At 45.4% G+C, this 22,666-nt stretch overlaps 1 protein-coding gene across 2 annotated transcripts in view; it reads right to left on the reverse strand.

Annotated features, from left to right (window-relative positions):
- Positions 1 to 14,746: 14,746 nt before the first annotated feature.
- MXD1 (MAX dimerization protein 1) overlaps positions 14,747 to 22,666 on the reverse strand; it is a 33,644-nt gene continuing 25,724 nt past the window's right edge. The window contains exons 6-8 of one of the 2 annotated variants that reach the window (XM_037886249.2): positions 22,038 to 22,152; positions 19,735 to 19,894; positions 14,747 to 19,637 (exon numbers count right to left, since the gene is read on the reverse strand). In XM_037886249.2, coding sequence (XP_037742177.1) covers positions 19,450 to 19,637; positions 19,735 to 19,894; positions 22,038 to 22,152 — 463 coding nt within the window. In that variant the 3' untranslated portion in view covers positions 14,747 to 19,449. The remainder of the gene's footprint in view (positions 19,638 to 19,734; positions 19,895 to 22,037; positions 22,153 to 22,666) is intronic. The other variant, XM_037886250.2, reaches the window with a different exon arrangement.

Below are 22,666 nucleotides of genomic sequence, written 5' to 3' on the forward strand. Positions count from 1 at the left end.
TTGCTATCTGGTCACCCTAGTCCAAGGTGTGATTGCAACCTGGGGAGGTGCAACAGCATGGTTAAAAACAGCAGCAAAGACGTGGCAGAATAGGCTTCAGTGTGGGCCGTATGAGCCCACCTGGAAGCAATTACTTGCATTGCTCTCCTTGCATGCGCTGAAGCCCACCTTAGCCATGCTAGCCCAGTTAAAGCTAGCGCAGGTACTGGGTATCTCTCCCGAGCTGCAACCACACCCCCAGATTGCAGTATAGACAAGCCAAGATGGCTTCAATGGGATTCTTGCTTGAGTCATGACTTCAGGGCCAGCCCTGGAGTCTTTGAGAGCTGTTGGGTCAGTGTACATTGCACACTTAGCCTGGGCTCTGATTCAGATTGGAGCCCAAGACCCACTTCCGTCCACAGACAAACCAGTCTGACTCGGGTCAGCAAGCACTCAGGACCCAGGTGCTAGGAGCCTGCGAAGGGGGTGGGTCAGAACCCTAGTCCCACCGTGGCTCAGGTCCACACCCTGTCGTTTTGCAGCGTGGACGCGGCCCAAGCCACAGACTCAAGTCGTAGTGTGTAGTGCAGTATGGACCCCTTGGTACAGCTCTGAGACCCGGATCCAGAAACCGTAAGCCCAGGTTTACAATGCAGCGTGGCCAGCCCAATGTGGGCTTGGAAACACCGAGCCCACAAGCCTGGGACTCACAGATCTGCGTGTTCAGCACAGACGTACCCTCAGAGGCGCTGCAGGTGCTCCCGAAGCAGCCAGTAAACATTCAGGCTTTTTTTTTTTTTTAAATCTGTGTGCAAATATCTGAGCAACAATTGGGGCACCGTTTCCTTCTGCACTTGCCACGCTTTGGCGCTCCCCCCGCCCACTCACAGACCCGGTGGAAAACGGGTTGCCGGCCTGCTTGAAAGAGGAGTGGGCACGCGTTCAAATCTAGCTCCTTGCGGAGAAAACAACCAGAGGGAAGCCCCTGTCAGCACAGGGAAGTGTGATTTATTGAGAGATCGGGTTGCCCGCGAGCTGATCTGCTTGCAGATTAGATGCCAGGAGATGGTGTGCAGTAGAGGGATGACTCAGAGTCAAAGCACTCTGCTAGGTTTGTTGGTAAATAACAGAGACGTCAGCCACAAAGTTTGGAGCCAGATTTGAACCTTTACCAGCAACTGGCTCAGGTGAGGGGAATTTGGTTATTATTAATTATGTGTATTTCAGTAGCACCTTGGCACACCAGTCGGGAACCAGGGTCTCCGTGTGCCGGGTGCTGTACAAACACAGACGAACAAGAAGGTCCCTGACCTTGGTCATCTCTTACTAGAGATGGTCAGAAAATTGAATTTCCGTTCTACAGGAAATTCCGACATTTCAAGATTTGTTTGTGTTCTGAATTGAAATGAAAAGTCAAAGTGTCCCACAGAATGAAAATGCAGAGAAGTTTTGATCCAGGAGCATGGAAATGCTTCGTCTGGATAGTGGCAAACCGATATAAAATATAATATCCGTCACATACACAGATATTGAAATATTACAGGAAAGGTGGAATTCAAGAAATCAACAGGAGAAAAACCAAACTGTTCTGTCAAAAAATAATCATCCAACCAGCTCTCTAACTACTTCAGATCAAAGATTCACCATTTAAAGCCCAGAAAGACCTATTTGAATCCTTTGTTCTGGCCTCTTGTACAATGCAGGCCAGAGCTTCGCCCAGTGATTCCTGAATCAAGCTCAATAACTTGCAGGTCCTTGTTCTGATCATACAGGAATGGCTCAAATCACAAAGCTCCCTGTGTTGAATGTTCCAATGCCCCCTCCCCATGCACACTTTCCTGCCAGAAGGAGCATGATGTTTGCACAGACGAACATAAAAACAGACAAACTGGGTCAGGACAATGGTCCATCTAGCCTAGTATCCTGTCTCTGACAGTGGTCAGGGCCAGAGCTTCTGGGGCAGTGTCCAGAACAGGGCAATTGGCGTGATTCACTCAGTCTTCCCCTCGTGGTTTCTGAAAATCTGAGGTTTAGGGTTGCAGAGAGCATGGGGTTGCGTCCCTGACCATCTTGGCTAATAGCCATTGATTGACCTGTCTATGAATTTGCCCAGTTCTTTTATGAACCCAGTTATACTTTTGGTCATCACAACATCCCCCAGCAGTGAGTTCCGCAGGTTAATTGGGTGTTTTGTGTGCAAAAGTACTTCCTCTTGTTTGAATTAAACCTGCTGCCTATTAATTTCATCGGGTGACCCCTGGTTTTTGTATTGCGGGAAAGGGTAAACAACATTTCTCTCTTCACATTTCCCACATCATTCATGGTTTTGGAGACCTCTCTCATCTCCCCTGTTAATCATCTCTTTGCTAGGGTGAACAATCCTCCTCTTTTTAGCCTCTGCTTATCTGGAAGCTGTTCCATACCCTTGATCATCCTTTATTGCCCTTCTCTGACCCTTTCCCAGCTCACTTTCTGAGATGGGGCGACCAGAACTAGACACAGCATTCACGGGTAGTTGACGATGCAAATGCCCCCCGGATTTATATAGTGCCATTATGCTATTTTCTGTCTTCTTTTCTATCCCTTTCCTAACATTGTTAGCCTTTTTGACCATGGCTGTGCAAGGAGCTGAAGTTTTTCAGGGAACGAGCCACAGTGACTCCAAGATCTCTGTCTTGAGAGGGAATCAGTCGTTTAGATCCCATCATTATACATACGGAGTTGGGATTATTTTTTCCATTGTGCATTCCTTTGCACTGTGGATTTGTTAAATGCCATTGAAGTTTATTTCTTTCTTAAAGAGGAGGGGGAAATAGCCCTGATGCTAAAGACAGAGCTGAATGAGGAGCCGCCATGTTGTCTTAACATCCAGCTATTCGTTCCTTTGTTCCTTATCATGGTTAGTTATTTGGATAGCGCCCTGGAGCCCCAAGCACGGGCCAGGACCCCATTGTGGTAGGTGCTGTACAAACACAGCACAAAGACACAATCCGTCACATGACGCACATCTTCCCCCTAGCACCAGGCAGGGCCGTGCCCAGAGGACCACTTCGGTTCTAGGGCAGAGTGCCATTTTTCCACTGGAACAAGTTTTCGTCCAGTTTCCGGTGAGTATGGGATTCTTGCTCTCCTTTCGGAGGCAAGAAAAGAAGGAGGAAACCACAGAGGGGAAAACTCAAAAGCCTGATAAGAATGCCGGATATGAGCATTTTAAAACTCTCCAGTGTTTTTACAAAGAGCTTTTTGCCATAGTTCAGGCAGCTTCTTCACTTTACCATGCCCACCTGCAACCCAGCCCACCAGCCAACAGACCTTGAGAGAACCAAGGAAAGATGGGTATACTTCGCTGAGTAAGAGCAACACTGAACCCGACCTGCCTAGCTGCTGGCTTTTAAGGGACTCTTCATGCCCTCAGGACTTTTAGGAGTTCTTGGGCCAGGGTGCTCCAGGTGCCATGACCACTAATGGTGCAACAGTGATGTTGACTAGATTAGGGGGTGAAAAACAGGTTCTCTCAACAGGCAGCAAAGAGCTCTCAAACCGCCAATCAAATGTGCTGACTAGGTGAGATTATTCTTTGGTTTCATATGGATCACCGAAGAGCCATCAGATGGCAACAGTTTTGGGGAACTTCCAGTCACTGAAAGCACCAATGTAAGTCTGGAAAGAACTGGACTTTTACTGTTTAGGTGGAAGATCTATATGTCCCACCAGCAATCAAGTTTAGGTGGAAGTTGCAACAATCCCACCAACATTGTCTCTCCCGTACAATGACCATAGTGTCTGACCCAGTGCTTTTTGCGGGAGGGGGACACAACGAAATCCCAGAAGAGATCCCACAGACTTCGGCTTGCCTTGCCTACTCTCCTGGTTCACCCTCATGCTCAGAGCAACCCAGTCCTCGAGTGCCAGACATCCTCCTTAAGAATCCCCTTCCCACCATATCCTTCCCCCCCTCCGCCCCCCAGGCTTCGACAGTACTTCCCTCATTAGTGGCATCTCCTCATGGAGATGTTATTCAATATATCAACATCTGGCTAGATCAAAATTTGTGCCTGCTCCCCTGACTTCAAGGGAGGGGGACTGGCTCAGACTCTTACCATAGTAAGGACAGGACAGGGCTGGCCTTACAGGTGGGTGATGTAGCGTAAGAAGCAAGAAGTGGGTTGTGCCTAGGGTGTAAGGCCATGGAAGAGAGCTTGGGGCAGTGGGTGGGGAGGCCAGGGAGGTAGTGGGGGCTGGAGGGGGTGAGTGGGAAGGCCAGGGAGGCAGTGGGGGCCAGGGCACCAAAATACAAGTTCACCCAGGGTGCCATTTTACTTAAGACCAGCCCTGGGACAGTGCCTGCCCCCAGAGAGCTTTTAAACTAAGTACACAAGACAATAGGTGAGAGGGGAAACTGAGGCACTGAGCGGGGAAAGTGACTTGCCCCAAGTTTCGCAGCCGGTCAGCAGCAGAGCCTGTAATAGGCCCCAGGCCTGACTCCCAGTCCAGTGCCCCAAGCAGCTTGGCCGCCCCACCACACACTGCCTTCCTTAGGCATCAGCGTCGGTTCTCAAAGAACGTTTTCCACACGCAGCTACCGGGTCACAGAGAACGAAGGGGACATGCCGCATGCTAAAGGCAGCAAGGCCGCCCTCAGCCAGCCCGTGGCACTTCACAAGGGCATTAAACTGAAGAACAAAACAACAGGCTCAACCATGAATGAAACAGCAGTTCATAAAGCTGGCCATGCCTTCGGGGACTTACAGTCAGCGGGAAGCAGCCACCGTTGTGGTCCTCAGTAGCGCAGCAAGGGAGAGATGATAACGGGGCACCTTTTATTGCATCAACAGGGTCACAACCCTGTGTTTGCCCCTCCTAGAGGAGGGGGACAGCCGTGGGGGGTCAGAGTGTTTGGGAAGCATGCCTGGGGTGGAGCGGGGGGCATAGCTAGGGGGGACAGCCCAGTCACTGCCTTTATGCATCCAGAATGCCAGGGAAAGCTCCGGCCAACCCATACCGGGGTCCCTCTAAATACCAAAATCCGGGCAGCTCATGCGGGGGGAGGACACAGTTCTGGACACTCACCCCGGCAGCTCCCACCCCAGAGCTGGCAACTCCACTACTGAGATTGCCCAGAAAGCAACTTGTGTAGCTAAGTGGCCATGACAGGCTTACCTGGGTGACCCAGAGTATTATGGGCTGGAGCCGCTCCCCTCCCTTACTTCCTGTTTCATCAGAAGGAATTTCTCCCCCTTCCCCCCCCCAGCTCTCAGTCATGCAGTTAAGCACAGCAGCAAGGTCCCTGCCTGCAAGTGCAGTGAGGAGACTTATTTCTGTTGCCCAGAGCAGCCTGATACGAAAGCTAGGGGCTTTGGGGGCCCTATTTGAAACACCGCACAGGGACCTTATTTTCAGAGAGGCGGGCGCTCCCCGCTCCCTAAAAACCAGGCCTTTGTCAGGGGGCGCAAGGTTCCCGAAAATAAACCAACCCCCCAGCGTTCTGAAAAAGAAAAAAAATCACCGGCCACTTTAATAGGCTTAGCCCGTGTGCACTAAATATCCAAAGACACCATCCTTGGAGAAAGAAAAGGAGGACTTGTGGCAGCTGAGAGACAAACCAATTTATTTGAGCATAAGCTTTCGTGAGCTACAGCTCACTTCATCGGATGCACGAAAGCTTACCCTCAAATAAATTTGTGAGTCTCTAAGGTGCCACAAGTCCTCCTTTTCTTTTTGCGGATACAGACTAACAGGGCTGCTACTCTGAAACCCATCCTTGGAGAGTCAGGGCTGGAGGCAGCTGTCACAAAGAAATGCATCTCCTTCTGTCCCAGCAATTTCCCTCTAGTTGCTCCTTCTTACTGGCTTGGCAGGCTGGGCAGGTTTTTCGCCCTGCCGAACGGCTGCATCCGGGATCAGTGCGGGGGATCCTGTGGCTCTTAGAGAAGATGTTGGCAAAAGAACAATTAGCGGCCCTCCTGTTTCGGTGTCATGTTTACCAAGCAACGAGGTTGGACCGAAAAACATACGGCGGCGAGCTAATTGCGGGATGGCTTCAGGAAGGATCGGCTGCAGGATCGCAACCGCCGCATGGGGAACTGCGCAGCCAAGGAGCAGGAGCCTCTCTGCTTCGTGTCCTCGGAGCACGTTGCCCGTAGGGGCACAAGCCCTTTGTTAGCAAGGCCTCACTGGGCCGGTGTGTGCACGCCCTCCCGCTGGAGAGGTTGCCAGGCTCTATTAGGCCCATTTAAAGAGAGAGACGCCGTTCTGGTTCTGAGCCAGCCATCTCAGTTGTTCCTTGGGGATGTTCTGGATCGAGCTCTCCCCTGAAGCGGGGACTTCAACCCAGGGCTTCCACCCCTAGGGAAGTGCCCTAACCACCGCTTTATAGAGTCCTTCTCACCCTCCCTGGCCCAGTGGATCTTTAATGTTACAGAAAGTGGAACAGGTTCAGCAGGAGAGAGCCCGACCCAGAAGGTTGGCTGTTTTCTGCTCCAGGAATTGTTTTGGGGCAGTTCTCTGGCCTGTGTTATACAGGGAGTCAAACTTGATGATCACAGTTATTCCTTCTGGGCTTGGCACCTGTGAATATTCAATAGCCCCAGTGGGTAGGTACTTCCTCCTAGGATATGGGGAAAGGTGGGTTCAAATCCCTTCTCTACGTCAGCGGAGAGATTTGAACCCAGGTCTCCCACAACCTGGGTGAGGATGCTAACTATTGGGTGAAGACGGTGGCAGCAGCATCTAAACCAGGTCAGTCCTAAGTCCAGGACGGGGCTCAGAGCTGCCAATCCCAGATGGATCGAGGTGCCTAACTCCCTTTGAGGGGGGGCAGTTTAGGCCTCACTCTTCTCCTTGGCATTTCCCATTGGCTATCAAAAGCTGCTCCCTGTTCGGCATGCTGGCCTTTGTGAAGCCCATTCTTGGGTGCCCAGCTCCCCCCATGCATTAGAGCCTGGGTGCTAACTCAGAACAGGGATCCCATGAGGCAGGGGGCACCTGGAAGGTAGGCGTTGCAACGCTGAGGCTAAGTCCCCTTAGAAACCGGGCATCAGGACGCCAGGAGATGTTCAGGCCTAGCCCAGGTTTTGCCTACAGCTTTTGTGGCTCTCAGCCCATGGGTGCCTCCGCTGAGGCTGTCATCCAGCCCCTGTGGATTTGGCAGTGACGTGTGCCCTGCGGATACCTCTCAGTCGAGATGCAAACTTGCTCCGTCCAGGTGGCGATCCTGCAGTGATCACTGCACCGTAAGCCCCCCTGCAGCCACACAACCCCCCAATGACTTCAGTGGGAGTCTGACCCCGCTCATGGAAGCCTTAGATAGCATCTAGCTGCTGTCACTACAAAGCGGGACGAGCATCCTACAGGGGACGTAGAGTCCCCTGCCAGTCCCAGTGCCCTCCAGCCCCACTCTGTTCTGGAGCAATACAAACCAAGGGAGCCTAATGCCGACTCTCTGCTAGATAGTCCGTTAACACTTAGCATATCTCCTCCGAGCGTTTGCTAGGTATTCAGAGCCTGAGCCAAAGGCTACTGAGCCTTGCCACCCACTTCAGTGGGCTTTGGATCAAGCTGTTCATTCCAAACACACATTCCAAAAGAGCGGTTCCCGGCTTGTCAAAACACAGCGGGCAGGAAGCAGAAAACAGTGAGCCTTCTAGTGAAGGGAGAGCCTTATGCCAGCATGCCCTGGGAGAGCAGGGTTAGATTTGATCCTCAGTTCCAAAAAGAGGCCAAGGAAACAGATTGGTGTTCCCTGGGCATTTCTGCAGCTCCCTGTCATGAGACTAGGATGCAGCGCTAGGGAAAGAAAAAAACCCAGGACATATCCTTCCAAGCGGCTCCATCTGGAGCTCGGATGATTTAGTTGGGGTTGGTCCTGCTTTGAGCAGAGGGTTGGACTAGATGACCTCCTGAGGTCTCTTCCAACCCTGAGAGTCTATGACTCTATGATCTGTAAGAGGAAGCAGATTTAGTAACGCTTAGTGCTATGGCTGTGACAGATAGGGCAATTTCCTGCACTAGCCCTGGGAGAGCTTACTGAATTAAGTTTAAATGTCTTTGAGGTCCATTGTTTATATATTACTGTGGGCTGGGATTGTGTGTAACCTCTCAAGGGATATGAACCCTGAGAACTAATATGAACTTCAGAGGACTGTACTGAACGATGTGCCAAACAAGAATGGACTTTTGCGACAAATAGTATCAAGTGTTTGCCTGGGGACTCACTGCAGGGGGGAAGTGAATGCAGATTCCCCCTTTCCGCTATGCAAAACCCCAGCCTTTTGAAGCTACGCCCTGAAGAGAGGACTACCCTCTGCTGGTTATCTGTTCCCAGAGTCTGAAAATCAAAGGCCCAAGCGGTGTAAAGGAAAGACGGGAGTATTCCTGGGTGTTCTGGTTCTGAGCAAAGGCTGCGGTGAACTTGTAACCATAGAAAACCTCCTTGGTGGGGTTCGAAGGATTGACTCCTACCAGAACATGCGTTGGAGTTAGAGGATGATCTCCGGTGAGCGTATTAGAATACGTATAGGATCATTTATTGGTTTTATATGTTTTTTTTCTGTAATGCTTTCACCTTAAGAACACATATGCTTGTTTAGAAAGGGCCGTTTGTTAACTTATAACTGCAGGCACTTACAGCTGTTCATAGCCTTTGGAGAGTAAGTAAAGCACACGGATATCACCGTGTAGGCAGGGAACTGTGCAGCTTGGAAAAACATCGATTAGGAGGGAGACGTGGGTCTCTGCCCAAGAGAGGTGATGGCTGAGGAGCCCAGGGTGGGTGTCGTCTAGGGACTACAGAGGGAGATTACAGGTGCAGTTTTTCTGGACTGCGACAGGGTCTTGGGGAGAGAGGGTGGGAAGCCCAATAGCTGGGAAGGTAGGTGGATTTCTTGCCCACAGTCCATTTCTCAGCTAGACAGCCCCTGAGTTGGGTTCAAGTCTTGCTAACTGAAATGGGCAGCGGGACTCCTGCACACATCACAGCATCAGGGCCTGGTTCTTTGGGAGAGCTTGGTAGGGAAGCGATCACACTCACCCCGAGCATGTTATCACTGAGTTACCAGCATTAGCACGTTCTACCAGGGCAGACCCCGCTTCATTCCCAGACACCAAATGACGACATTTCCCGGCCGCTGAATGACTCACAGACCAAACACAAGAACGGTCCTCTGCCTCACTAAATGCAAACTCAGCATTCCAGGTCCTTCCCCCTCTGGACTCCGCCGTGCATGTGCCTTGTGGTTTTTCAGGCTGGATCAGCCTCCCCTTCCTGCCTCGAGCCCTGATAAGACTGACAGTGATTTTGATCTCTCTTGGTGGCAGAGGGACTCAGTCAGTTTTGGCTCTCCATACCCCTTCAAGCCAGGGTAACCAGGGATGGTGAGGCTTTGGTGCTATTCAGTACCATTAGGTTTTACAGGTTCCCTGGAGGCAGAAAAGAGCCGCGACCCAGTTGTAATGGTGACTATGCAGATTCTTTATTAAGGCCACTGGGACCTGGACAGGCCTTGTATCTCTCTCCCTAGCTCACTGCTCCCAGGCATAGCTACAAGGCACCCAGATTTGGCCCTGTTAGAATTACTGCACACAAATAGGCGCTTCCAGGTCAGGAGGGTATTACTGTAGATTAAAGAAAACAACCACGGATACAGTGCCTAGCCCAATAGGGCTGTGAGCCTGGCACTGCTGTAATAAACATGATTCATGCTATGTGTATGGCGTTGTTGCCCCTGGGGATTTCAGTGAGCCAGGCACAGCTGCAGTGGGTGAAAGCCCTAATGTAGGCGGGCAAAGCTGCCGTGGTTTGCCCTGGTGCCGTCGCACAGGTGGCTGGAATCATTGAGCGTGCTGTCTGCTTTGGAAGCAGCCACCTGGCCTCGATTCACAGCACTGCACCGTTGCAGGGAGTCACCCCCCTCCCCCAGCTGAGTGGTGTGCACGCCTGCATCTGTAGAAAGGCGATGCTACCTCCCGCCCCTCCAGCTGATAGGGGTTACAAGCTATATTCACTAGGGCCTGGCACACCCAGCTGTTATATAGCACTTCTCAGCTGCAGCTCTCAAGGTGCCTTACAAAGAATGGCACTAGCATTATCACCATTTTACACATGGGGAAACTGAGGCCCAGGGCAGGGGACGTGATTTGCTAAAGGTTACACAGGACAGCAGTATCCAAGCTGGGACTAGAACCCTGCTTTGCACCATCCCCATGTCAAGGTTCTAATTCGGGCTTTGGGGCACCACTCTCCGTGATGAATAGCAATGCAATGGGTTTATTGTAACAGGCTCCAGCCAAGCTGGCTCTGTCCCCACGGCTGTCTGAACCTTGGGGCTTTAATCCCCACCCCCAGCCCAGCTTGCCTTCACTCTCCGCCCACGCTGCTGGCATTGCGTGAGTGACATCTGCTCTAATTGTTACCAATGGCAGGACGGATGTGCTCACAGATCCTGACAGCACACAGCCCGTAGCAGTCACGGGCCTACAGTCCTTTGATGCATCTGTCCATTAAAGTGCGACATCGAAGTGACAGAGGCTGGGCGACCAGCCACTCCAGAACAAAACGGCCCAGCAGTAAGGGGACTGCAAAGCCAATGCAAGGGAACCTTAACTGAAAGCTGTTTGCTCAATTGGTCCTTACGCAATTGACGTCATCAATGCATTAAGGACCCATTTAGAGGTTAAGCCCAGATCCTCAAAAGGTATTTAGGGGCCTAATGCCGATTGATTTCAACTGGAGTTAGGTGCCTAAATATCTTTGAGGATCTGATCCTGCAATGAGGGAGACCACGCATCTCCATTGACCTCTGACCACCAGCCCACTGCTGCTGGCGATACTGGGTTGCAGCTTTTTAAAGCTAGACAAGGGACTATAAGAACCAATCCTGCTCTAGCAGGGATATGAACCCACTGACCTAAGGAGTCTGTTCCCACTCCAGCATGCAGAAGCCTACAGCCTTTAAGTAGTAAGTGAAAGTATCATCGAGAGCAACCAATTTGTTTTCATACGTCTAAGCAAACAAATCATGAGTGGGGGGCAAAGTTCAACAGGGGCTGATAAGCTTCTAATCTGGGGGCTATGTTCAATATCATAGGGGAATTCCAGCCCTTTGCTACATCCAAGGTTGCAGAGAGAAGAAATGTGAAAGGCAAAAGTTGGGAATTTTAGGTATGAAACCAATACCGGCTGGATTACACCCACATTTCATCAGAAACTCAAAATGTTCATGGACCTGAGGCTATTAAACACCTTGAACCTGATGTTTAATTTCATTTGACATCAATATAAGAGCATGTGCGACACAGCCGGTCCTTCTGGTTCACACCACTGTGAAAGGAATCAGCTCGAGCCAAACATCAGATCAAGTATTTCCACAACAAACAATGGGTCAGATTTAAAACATTCCTCGCATGGATTGCACCCCAAACGCTCCTTCTTTGCTAATACCCGACAGTGAGATAAGTGGTCTGGATTTATCCTTGGAGCCCACTGACGTTATGGGGGCAGGGGAGTGAAAGGTAGATTTGAGGTTCTGTTAATCATCTAGAAAACAAATGTGTGCTCAAAGATTTTTTTGTTTTTAAAATCAGTGTGCCCTTAAAAGTAAACTCTAAACTACTGTGATCTACCTTTATAACAGAAATCAGTTCTCCTGGTCATAGTGCCAGTGCTCTGGTCCCTGTAAAATTAGTAGCCTTGCTGAGTTACTTGGACACAGCACTGAAAAGCATTATTGAAACGCTTGGCAATTTGTGTTGCTAAGGCCCAGAACTGGGATTCAGAAGGCCTACAGTAGAGCCTCACAAAGTGACGAAGCCCTCGGGCTTGGAGGTTGTTCATAATTCTGAAATGTTTGTAACTCTGAACAAAATGTTAGCGTGGTTCTTTCAAAAGTTTACAACTGAACATTGACTTGCAGTTCTGAAACTTTACTGGGCAGAAGAAAAATACTGCTTTTAACCATCTTAATTTAAATGAAACAAGCACAGAAAGTTTCCTTACCTTGTCAAATTTTTTTTTAAGCTTTCCCTTTATTTTTTAGTAGTTTACATTTAACACTGTACCGTACTTAACTGTATTTACTCTCCCCCCTGCCCCATTGTTGCCTGATTGCATACTTCCAGTTCCAAATGAGGTACATGGTTGACTAGTCAGTTCATAACTGATGTTGGTAACTCTGAGATTCTATTATACGTTCAATTCTCACCTCTACCGCAGGCTCCCTGTGTGCTGCTAGGCTGTTATAATAGTGTGGTTCTCCAATACCAGTCCAATGGGGGCCATATAACTACATAGATTCCACTAAAGATGGTCCTGGCAAATCGGAAGGACCTTCAACTGCTTCAATAATGTGGTCTGCTGGTATATTGTTTACATCCTAGAGGAAACAGATTCTTGAAAAGATGCTGTAGCATCCATAAAGCCTTGCCTTTCATACTCACTTCATAAGTCTTTGCTTTTATACTTTTTTTTAAATTGTATTTTTTGGCAATACTGAAAACTCACGCAGCAGCTCTGCCTTTCAGCATACTTGGGAGTGATGGGTGCTTTGTAATCCAGGCACAAATGCGCAGCCAGCATAGAGGCAGATGTCAAACTGTGGACGTCTTTGAAATTGACAGCAGCAGCTGGCTACTCTCAAGGACTTCCACATCCTAAAGAGCTACTCAAGAGTTGCCGCAGGGTGCACGTCACGTCAGGGCTATCGAGAACATTTCTGGGCTACGCCGTCTTTCTGACAGTCATAACCCAGGTATGAAAAAGTGGTAAATAAGGTCCCATTCATAGATCCAAAACACTTGTACAAAGATCCAGTGGAAAAGTTGTGCTTTACTTTTGATTCACAAGTATCTCCGTCTCTTAAAGTTAGTGATGCCAACCTTCAAAAAAATGAATCTGTGCTTTGACTGCATGAAGCTTTTGTACATCAGGGTCCCCACTGTCTGCCATTAGTGCCGGCATTATGCCAGGTTTGCCCACAAAACACCATCCCTGCCCTAGAGTTTCTAATCTGCGAACACAAGCAGATAAGACTCATAAAACCATTCAGTTTTTTTAAAGCAATTTGTATCACCCCTGCCCAGGCAATCCTTTACCGAGCTTGAGTTAATTGGCCACTTTCTTCTCAATACATACTTCAGCTATGACAACAAGAGCGAGCAGCATTACAGACTAGATCAGACACAGCATTCTAACCGTGGTCGAGATTGTGAGCTCTTTGAGGCTGGGATGTTGTCATACTCCCGGTTTCTGAAGCATCCTGCAGTTGGTGTGCTACACAAACAGGAATAGCTTCCCCTAGAGGAAGGGCCATTAAAAGCCATTTTTAATCATGCAGTAGTAACCATTTCCTCTCAGCATGGTTTTCGTGATTCAGACTTCTCTGGATTCAGAGTAACAGCCGTGTTAGTCTGTATTCGCAAAAAGAAAAGGAGGACTTGTGGCACCTTAGAGACTAACCAATTTATTTGAGCATGAGCTTTCGTGAGCTACAGCTCACTTCATCGGATGTCCTTGCTAAAGGCCGACTAAGGTCTGAATCTGCAAGCAAGGCTAACCTACTAGAGAATCAGGTGTGGTTTAAGATCGGGGGGGAGGGAGGGAGAAGGGATTTCACAATTCTGTCTAAGATTGCACATTTGCTAGTGTGACATGCAGCAACCAAGACTAACAGGAGAAGGAAAAATAATTTTCAATACACTTTAGTCCCAGTGCTGACAAATACACAATTAGTTCTCCTTGGTAGTGTAGGTCCTTAATATAGAAATAGGGGAGAGAAAGAGAAGTGATTGTAAAACCACAAAAATTGCATGGAGACTTGAGGGAAGGAACAAACCCTGAAGCTACCTTTTAAAATATAAGCATTATGATTAGGTTTCAAGTTGACAGTCTCCAAACAAGAAAGGATCTGCATTGCTTCAAGATGACCAAGAACTGGATCTTATCAAAACTTGTCTAACTCACAGTGCAGGTTCTAAGCAGCTAGGGCGGTATCTTCTTTTGTACAGTCAGACAAACTGGGAAAAGTAATCTCTTTTGTTGGACCAGCTTCTGTTGGTGCAGGAGAAAAGCTTTCAAGCTCCAGAGTGCTCTTTCTAGAGTGCCAAGCCCACCAGCGTTGGACGCTATCTAGTTGGGACTTTCCAGTGAAGTCACACTCCTGCACAACTATCCAATATGCACAGTTGCGACCCCATCGCAGAGATGAAGTCACGCCCCCTTCCCACTACATGGCTGGAACACGTTAATGCATACAGACACAGCGTGTGTAGACCTGAACAGAAGGGGAGAAAGTTCTAAACAACCCCTTCCCTTCAGCAGTTGTCTGTGGCCCTCTCAAGCACTTTGCTCACTTCATTCTGAGGAATCTCAACTGGGGATGCCCAGTATTCAAAATTGAGGTTTAGTACCAAAAACTGGAAGCAGCTATTGGGGGACAAACTACTGCTGAAAGGGAAGCCGAAAGTTAGTCCAGGCAACATTTGAAGGTTATTCTTCCCCTTACCATCATTAAAATGGAAAGGGAAGGGAATAACTAAGTGTTTTCCACCTACTAATTTCTTGCCTCCTAGAAACGGTTTTCAAAAGTGAATAATGTGATTCCAGGTGACAATTTTTGGGTGCCCAAGAGGCCATAATGAGTTTCATCACTAGATTGCTAGTAACATTTTGACTGCCATTTACTGAAAGGTACCCAACAAATCAGTGAAATTGTTGCATGCCACAAGGCATTTTCTAGTCAAACCAGAAGAACACTGGGAGGACATGTTTCTCTTTAGTAATGAAATAATTTATTATCTAACAGTTGAACAATACAGAAGTATACATATACACAGCAAGGTCTTCTAAAACATGTAGTTTCTAAAAATGCATGTGCTAACTGTAATAAAAAGCACCATTATATGGTCTTGACACAGGATTCATAATGATGTGGTATTTACATTAGGAACTTAACATCTGGAAACAGAATTCATATTCTCCCACCTGCTTGCTCCCCTGTTTACTATTTGGAAGACTGCCAAAAATAAAACGGATGGTTCAACAGCAGTGTTGCTAAGAGCACCAACTTGAGAAAGGGAGATAGGCAAGTTTGGTTCTTTTATCAATTTGAAAGAAAAAACAGCACAAATAGAACTGGTCAAAACTCCAGGTTGCTTAAGGTTTGGGCACTTTAGAAGACATAGGTACTTGGAATTTTTTTTTTTTTTTGCAGTCATGCAACAGCTATTCAGCAAATAGCAACTGGGTAGACCTGCCTCCGAGTTTATTCTTTCACCTGAACAACATGGTACCAAAAAAAAAAAAAAAAAAAACTTCTTCCAAATAAATAAAAAAGGGGGATCAAGTTTATTATACCCCAGATTTTTTTTAAAAAAAAAAAACTGGCAATAACAGAGATGCTTGAACGCTAGATGACTATTTGGGGCTGGAATTTTTTCGTGATTTCTTCCATACCCCAGAGATGTCTACTCAGCTAGCTATTCACACAGCTGTCGCATGTTTCAATAATGCTTCGGAACGAGGTACCTATTTCTACTACTAGACAGTATAAACAATTTGCAGACCAAGCAGCAATAAAAAAAAGCAACAGAGTATACACTTTCAGGGGAGCAGATACATAGCCCGGCAAAAGCAGAATTCTTCCCAATACATTACAGTGTCAAAACCTGAAATTTGTTACAAAAGGGGCAAAAGAAGAACTCAAAGCCCGAACGTATTGCTAAATAGTATTTCAGATGCCTGTTTCATCTAGTTCACACACTTTGAATGAGCAAGGAAAAGCCACCATACATTATAACATAGGCTCTCTCTTGGCTAGGATTGTAGGCCTAGTGCACAGATTTGTAGTTCTGGAGTGACATCAGAGAGAGCTCTCTGTTTTCAGAGCCAATATAGCACTGTAGTGGGTTTGGAACTGGGGGAGAGAAGTGCCTTATTAGAGAACAAAGTGCTAACGTGGCAACTGGCAGACCATGGCCTGTTAACGTCCAGAGCTCAGAAGTGTTTCAGATCATCTTATAAGATGTTGTGAAGTTAGTGGCACCTTCGGTGCTGCTCAAAAAAGTGCTCTTTGAATTTTCATCATAAATTGGTATTAGCAATGACCCTGGAAATTCAAAAGATGTGACTATCAGCACCGTGAGGAGTTGAAAGCTCTGCTTTGTAGAAGAAATTAGATTCTGGGTGCTCAACACTCAGGAAAACAAGCTCAATAGGTACAAACAATACTTTAGGATGTTTAAGACAGACCATCATTAACACATAAGTTACTGCAATTTTTTCTTCTCTGCTCTGATTATTAAGTGCAAGAGTTTCTGATTTCTCTTCCAATTGAGTGTGTGCTTCATTTCACCATTTTCACTGAAACTTAGTTACTGATGGCAGTATTTTTTTATCTGCCCTTTTCACAAGAAAAAGTGTGTTTTATATTCACACACATCTGTGCAACTATCAATCGTAAACTTGGAATATACGAGTAGTCCCTCACTCCCCTAACAATCTACAAAATTTTTTATTTTCTGCAGCTTATTTAGTAATAATGCTGGTGGATCAGTGAATTCGAGGAAAAGGCTGGCAAAACACAAAAATGCTACCATTTCAGCAGCCTTGGAAGTAGACTTAGCTGCCTGAGGCTTGGGCTTGTTGACTAGCAAAGAGGACCAGAGAGATTTGAAGCTGCCAAGGATGGTCCTAGCCAATACAAAAGTGGCCTTGGAGCCCACAGTAGCAAAATTTACTGCACCCGCCTAGAGTTTTGGAAAAAGACACCACGTATACCCTTGTGTCAGTTTTGACATTAGTGCATCATTTTCAAAGTTCAACATTTTCTATGCCATCAAAATTGAGAGGACCACATCCAAACAGTGCAAAGGTCAAATAATTACTGTTTTATATAGGGACAAAACACAATATTTCACACAAAAAAAGTAGTTAACTCAAAAGGCACAACAATTAAAAACCCCTTATGCTGAATCCTTAAGACTCGGTATTTCTAAATAAAAAAACATACAAAGTACACAATTTAATATTTCAGATATACCCCCCCGACACTTTCCAAATATCTAAAGTTACTTTACTACCTTTTTAAAGGTCGCAATATCTGCAACTCTAGGTTTGGTTTTGTGAGGCAGTTTATGCAACACTTATTTGAAGGGGAAAAAAAGCAAGAGGTCTCAAGGAAAAAAGAGATTGAGCAAAGGACCTCAAAGTGCAGATATTCAACTTTTTTTTTTTTTAAGTTTACAGGTTTTGAGCTAGCTCTCTGAAGATTCTCTGCTTGTACTCAGGAAGCAGGCTTAAAAATGCAAAAGGCATACAAGTTGTAGTTCAGTGCAAATCTGCTGGACATCTGAAAATTCCAGCTGTTTAAAAAAATTCCTTTTTTTTTTTTTTTTTTTTTAAACATAGCGCACACAAAGAGAATATACTTTGGAGATTTTTAGCAATCCACTAGCCCCATTTCCCATCTTTTCTTTTTTTAAAGAGGTCAAATGATCCAAAAATAGCTTGAGGATATTTTAAGAAAACAAATCTCATTTTATATAGTTTGCTCATTTGCATTTTACAGAGTGCCTTAGTGGCTTTTGGCAGCTTGACTAGTTCAGGCTCATGAACTGCATTTTTAAAGACTGCAGGCAAGTGTGAAAGCCCACTTTTGTTGACCATCACTAAATAAGCTACATAGCCCTTTTATATAGTGAAATTGCTCAGTTGGATATTAGGGCTTCTCTGGTCACCTTGTACCAGCTGGTTGTATAACCGGAATCAAATATTGAATATTCATTGTGAGGAGTTTGCCAAGTGGGCTGAATATAAAGACCTTAAAATGTTTCAAGCAAAGAGGACTGAAGAAATCTGTCTACATATATCTCAGTTAGCAGACCTCTACATACAAAGTTTCCAGAACATCTATAAAAGCACAAAGTCATAAGAATGCATCTCCATTACATTAATTTTATATAAAATGAATAAATACTATTTATAGATCATGTGTATTATGTACATTTACATGTGCTCTATTTAGCTTAAATGAAAATGTTGCAAGGTTGAAAGCCACATTTTTGGGGGAAAATATTAAGGTTTAAGCTGGCAACAAAATCCTTTGAGCCAGTTTTAGAGTGCCTTATAATTCAACCAGGTGAGGAAGTGCTTTAATGCGAATAGCACTTCACTGAATAATTGTAGTAACGTAGTATTAGCAACATCCTGTAAAATGTGCCCAATCACTGACACCCAAAGTTAGCACAGCTAGCTTTATCACTCAGTTATTGCTAAAATTTGTAGTAAAACAGATTTGAAGAGGACCAAGCATTGCTTATCGAAACAAATGAGGCATAATTATTTTTGTGCTAAAGGGATTGAGATAATCTTTGTTCATCTCTCTGAGGTAGAAAAGAATTGTCCCAGAGATGAGAAGCAAGAAAAACTTCTAGGAAAACTTGCCTAGAACAGTAATATGCAGCTGTAATGCAATGAGGTCACAATAAATTGCACTAGAGAAATAGTACCATTTGGGTTTAGGTATTAAAGAAACTGGGATGTGCAAGGTTGAAGACATCCTATAAAGGTACCTGCAAGAGGTGGAGCAGTATATCTGTGTTGCCAAAGTCTTGCAGCCCAATCCTGCGAGGCGCTGAGTGCCTACAATCTTGCAAGAGCTGCTCAGAATGTCCCAAGATTGGTCCCACTGTCCCACACTAGTCAAAACTCCCACTGTCATTTGCTGGCTGCTAATCTGAGATAGAGTTCAATAGGGTTACTCTTGAAAGTAAAGGCCGCAAATATACAGCCCTTTGAACTTTAAGTCAATGGGAGTTTTGAATGAGTTAGGTCAACAGGACTGGGTCAGGTGGTAATATAGCTACACTACTAAAAATGCAATACCCATAACATATAGGAGTAAATTTCCAAAGCAAAATCTCAAACGGTTGCTACACAATTCTCACAAGTATCAGAGTCAGGACAGCTCAAATGCTCCACACTCTACTTTTGAAAGTTTAGTCCACCCATTTCCAGATCTGTACTACGAGGAAGTTGGGTTCCCCCTTCAGATTGTTGATCAAAGTTATGTTTAGCCACTAGTTCTGGATATTAGATACATTATGTTGCTAAGCAAAGACAAGGTAGGTCTAGAATACTAGACAATAACATCAAGGAAAAAAAAGAAGAGGGTTTTTTAGCTCTCTATTACTGCTAAAATATTCTTGGGTACTTCAAAATTTGGTTGGAATGTACAGTCTCACAGAGATGAGTTTACTGACAGAAAGAGAAGCTAGTGGATGCAATCAGATGTGTGCTCCAGAGAGTAGCTTATAACCCACAACCCTATGCACTGTTTCAGGACTTAGGCAAAGCTGATTTCGCTAACGGTGGTACATTAAATTTACGTGCAAGAGAATTGTGGGACGGTCCAATATACTACCTAATAAGATCCAACAGGGAAACTGCAATGGATGGAACAGCTACTTAGTTGCTTCTTATAGACTGAGACAAGGCTTGTGATTGTTCTGCAGCTTTAATCTCTTAATGCCAGAGCTGGAATAGCCCTCATCACTACAGATGCTCTGCATGCTTCCTCTTTCATCCGAATCACTAGGACTGCTGCTGCTCCAGTCTAGGTCTCCCATTAGATAGTCTGTGCTTTCGACATCCACATCAATTTCTTCTGTAAGCAAAAGAGAGTAGTGTTGGACCAACCTGATAAAGCATTTTAAGGTTTCAGCTACAAGTATAGATATTCTTAGCCAACTGAGGTGACTCACCTCTGTCAGAATCTGAACGCTCTGAAGAAACAGTAGACCCTATACTGTCCATTCTTATTCTTTCTATGCCCAGCTTCTCCAGTTGCCTTTCCAGATGCCGCTGTTCTCGCTGCAATTGATCTATTTGGTGTACTGCTTTTCTATCATAGTCTTCAAGCTTCTGTGGGTTAAAAGGCATTGTTAGTTCTTCTGGACATTCTGGACGAAGGCCAATGTTTACAAGCTCACACACTTAAGCAAGTGGCCTAATTTTCAGACATGGGTGCTCAGCACCTTTGGAAGACAGGTCACTTAGGCACCTAACTATGGTTTTAGGTGACTGATGAGAGGTACTTGCGTTTGGAAGTGCTGACCTACATTCTACACATTTTAAGAATCTGTTTTAGAGGTAGCTACGAGCCAAAGAAAATTTTAAAAGGAAAACAATTGAAGCAGATAGTTCAAGTGAAAAATATATCTGCTTTATTACACCCTTAATTGTGCTGTCAGTGTTTCACACTTGCTAAAGGTTTGAGGTTTGTGTTGCCATCTGTACACGGAGCATCATCCTGTGCTGTCATATGTACTGTGAGCATCTCCACCAATAAAGGTGACTGCCAAGTAAAGATGTTTTCAAAAACACCACCAAAGTTATTCCAAATGCCCCACATACCAATGCACATTTGCTTATCCAGAGCAGGAACTCTTTGAACTCTCAAGACAACTCATCTCACCCCTCCCCTTGTCTCCATTCCACTCCACCCCAGTATATTGGAAGTAAACAGAGTTCATTAGAATTTACAGAAGCAGACTTTTCCTGTTTACTTGGACAGTGGGAAAGAAATGAAGTTTGGGTGTTCTCATGGAGTGGCCACAATGGGGGAAGGTTTTTTTCTGCAGGGCTCTGGTGCAGGAGCCAGATCTCACAGGGCTCTGGTAAGAGGTTAGGATTGAGCTATCGCTGGATTAGAATTATCTAATGGCCACATGGGGGTGTATATAAATAATGCTTCCCTCTCAAAATTGTTTTTATGCAATTATCTGGCAGTGTCTCAATCCTATTAACATACATTCCAAGTCTTTGATAGTCTGATTACAAATAGCTAGCTGACGCCAACCAAGTCCCTCCATGCCACCCCCTTTATCTTCCACTTAACAATACTATGTACTCTAAAAATATTTGGTATTGCTAAAGAAAGACATCAAAACCATTCAACTGAAAGTTAAATATTTGCTTCCTTTTTTAAAAAAAAGCTACCGAACAGTACAAATATTGAGACACTCTTTGGGGCACAGATTTTATATTTGTACAATGCCCAACAGTATGAAGGTCCCAACCCTGACTCAGGCCTCGTGATGCTACAGTAACATACATGAGATGTAACATTAAAATCATGTCCACGGATAATTCTGACAAGAAAAATTTGTATACAAGGAGAGAGAGTCTTGGTTCACAATAGCCTGAGTCCACAAATGCCCTGTCAGCCAGTTTAACCATGTTTGAAAAATGTTAACCAACTAGCATCTATAAGTTACAGCATCACAATTAGCTTAGAAATCAAAGCCTTTTCTCCGTCAGGATGCTATTGTAAAGCTAGTATTGTTATATCTTGACTCTTGGCTAGAAGAGAGATTTCTTCCTTTAAATAGTAAGGTCTTCAGATATGCAATTCATATTGACTCCATGTTTCAGTGTGTGTCAGTGTTTTCCTTGAGACAAATCACAGCATCAGGACACAGATGTTTCTCAACAAAAGTATAAAAGAACAACTTTAAACAATTATAGGGTCAGAATAAAACCTGATCTTAGCGTCTCAGTCAAGATCAAAGGGTTTCTACTTTCCAGAGCACTGAAGCTTTTTGCAACCCACAAAAGTGACCCTCTTGGGAACTTTTCTCCCATCTCTTCACTGGCAATGGCATAGAGCTTCACCCTGCTACTTTAAGCATTGACCAGTCCACCTACAGCTGGTGGTAAGAAACAGTCCATCCAGTGGACACTTATTTTTAGGCCTCCCGGAGAGACTGAGAAGTTAAAAACTTTTAGACGAAACTGGTCTTCACTGATTGCGACAAAGAGCATCAGCAGGACATTATTTTGGGGAACAATCATTGTCACTTTCATCCCTACGCCATTTCAGTCATATGTTTGAAGATTACTTCTCTTGTTTGCAGGAGACAGGCTTCAGAAGTGGACATAACTAAGGAACTGGTCCTGAAGCAGGATTTTATCCATACAATTTGTTGTCAAGCAATTGTATTTACAGCACTTTATTCAGTAATACTTGGCGTGCTCACTTATGATTAAACTGGCTTGAACTCACCTTTATGTGCAATTTAGCTTTTGTTAGTAAACTCAGTGTAGTATGTCTATTGGATTCAGGCCCAAGTGGTACCAGCCCTTTCAGCTTCTCCAGACACAACCGCAGATGAGCACGTCTGTAAAATCCAAAGTTCATACATCATGCTAAATATTCATTCTGTCGTCCACAGCAAGTAGGTCGGATTAGGCATCATTAAAGAGCACCTCACATGTGCAAGCAGCTATGGCAAATATAACAAAGGTAAATTATATAATTGGTGACAATAGCAGTTGGTAATTGGGATTGGAAGAATAAGGCTATCCATTCCTTTCTATTTTTGGAAGATGAATAGTGCATCCTGGCATAATTTCAGACGCATTTTCTCCCTTAGAGCTGTGCTTTGAAGCACTAGCATTCCAGAAATGTAGACACTTTCTTCCAAGCCATTGTAAATTTCTCCAAAGAATTACACTTGAGAATGTTAAGCGGCAGGGGGACAAGCTGGAGAAAAATTTCAACATACAACTCAGTATATCCAAGACCATCTCCGTGCATATTAAAATGCAAGAACTACATCAGTCATTAAGATGGTATAATTAAAAATGAAAACAAGAACAGCAACATCACATTGCACATCATGTAAAGCCCAA

Source organism: Chelonia mydas, chromosome 26, assembly GCF_015237465.2.
Source record: "Chelonia mydas isolate rCheMyd1 chromosome 26, rCheMyd1.pri.v2, whole genome shotgun sequence".
Classification (NCBI taxonomy): Eukaryota; Metazoa; Chordata; order Testudines; family Cheloniidae; genus Chelonia; species Chelonia mydas.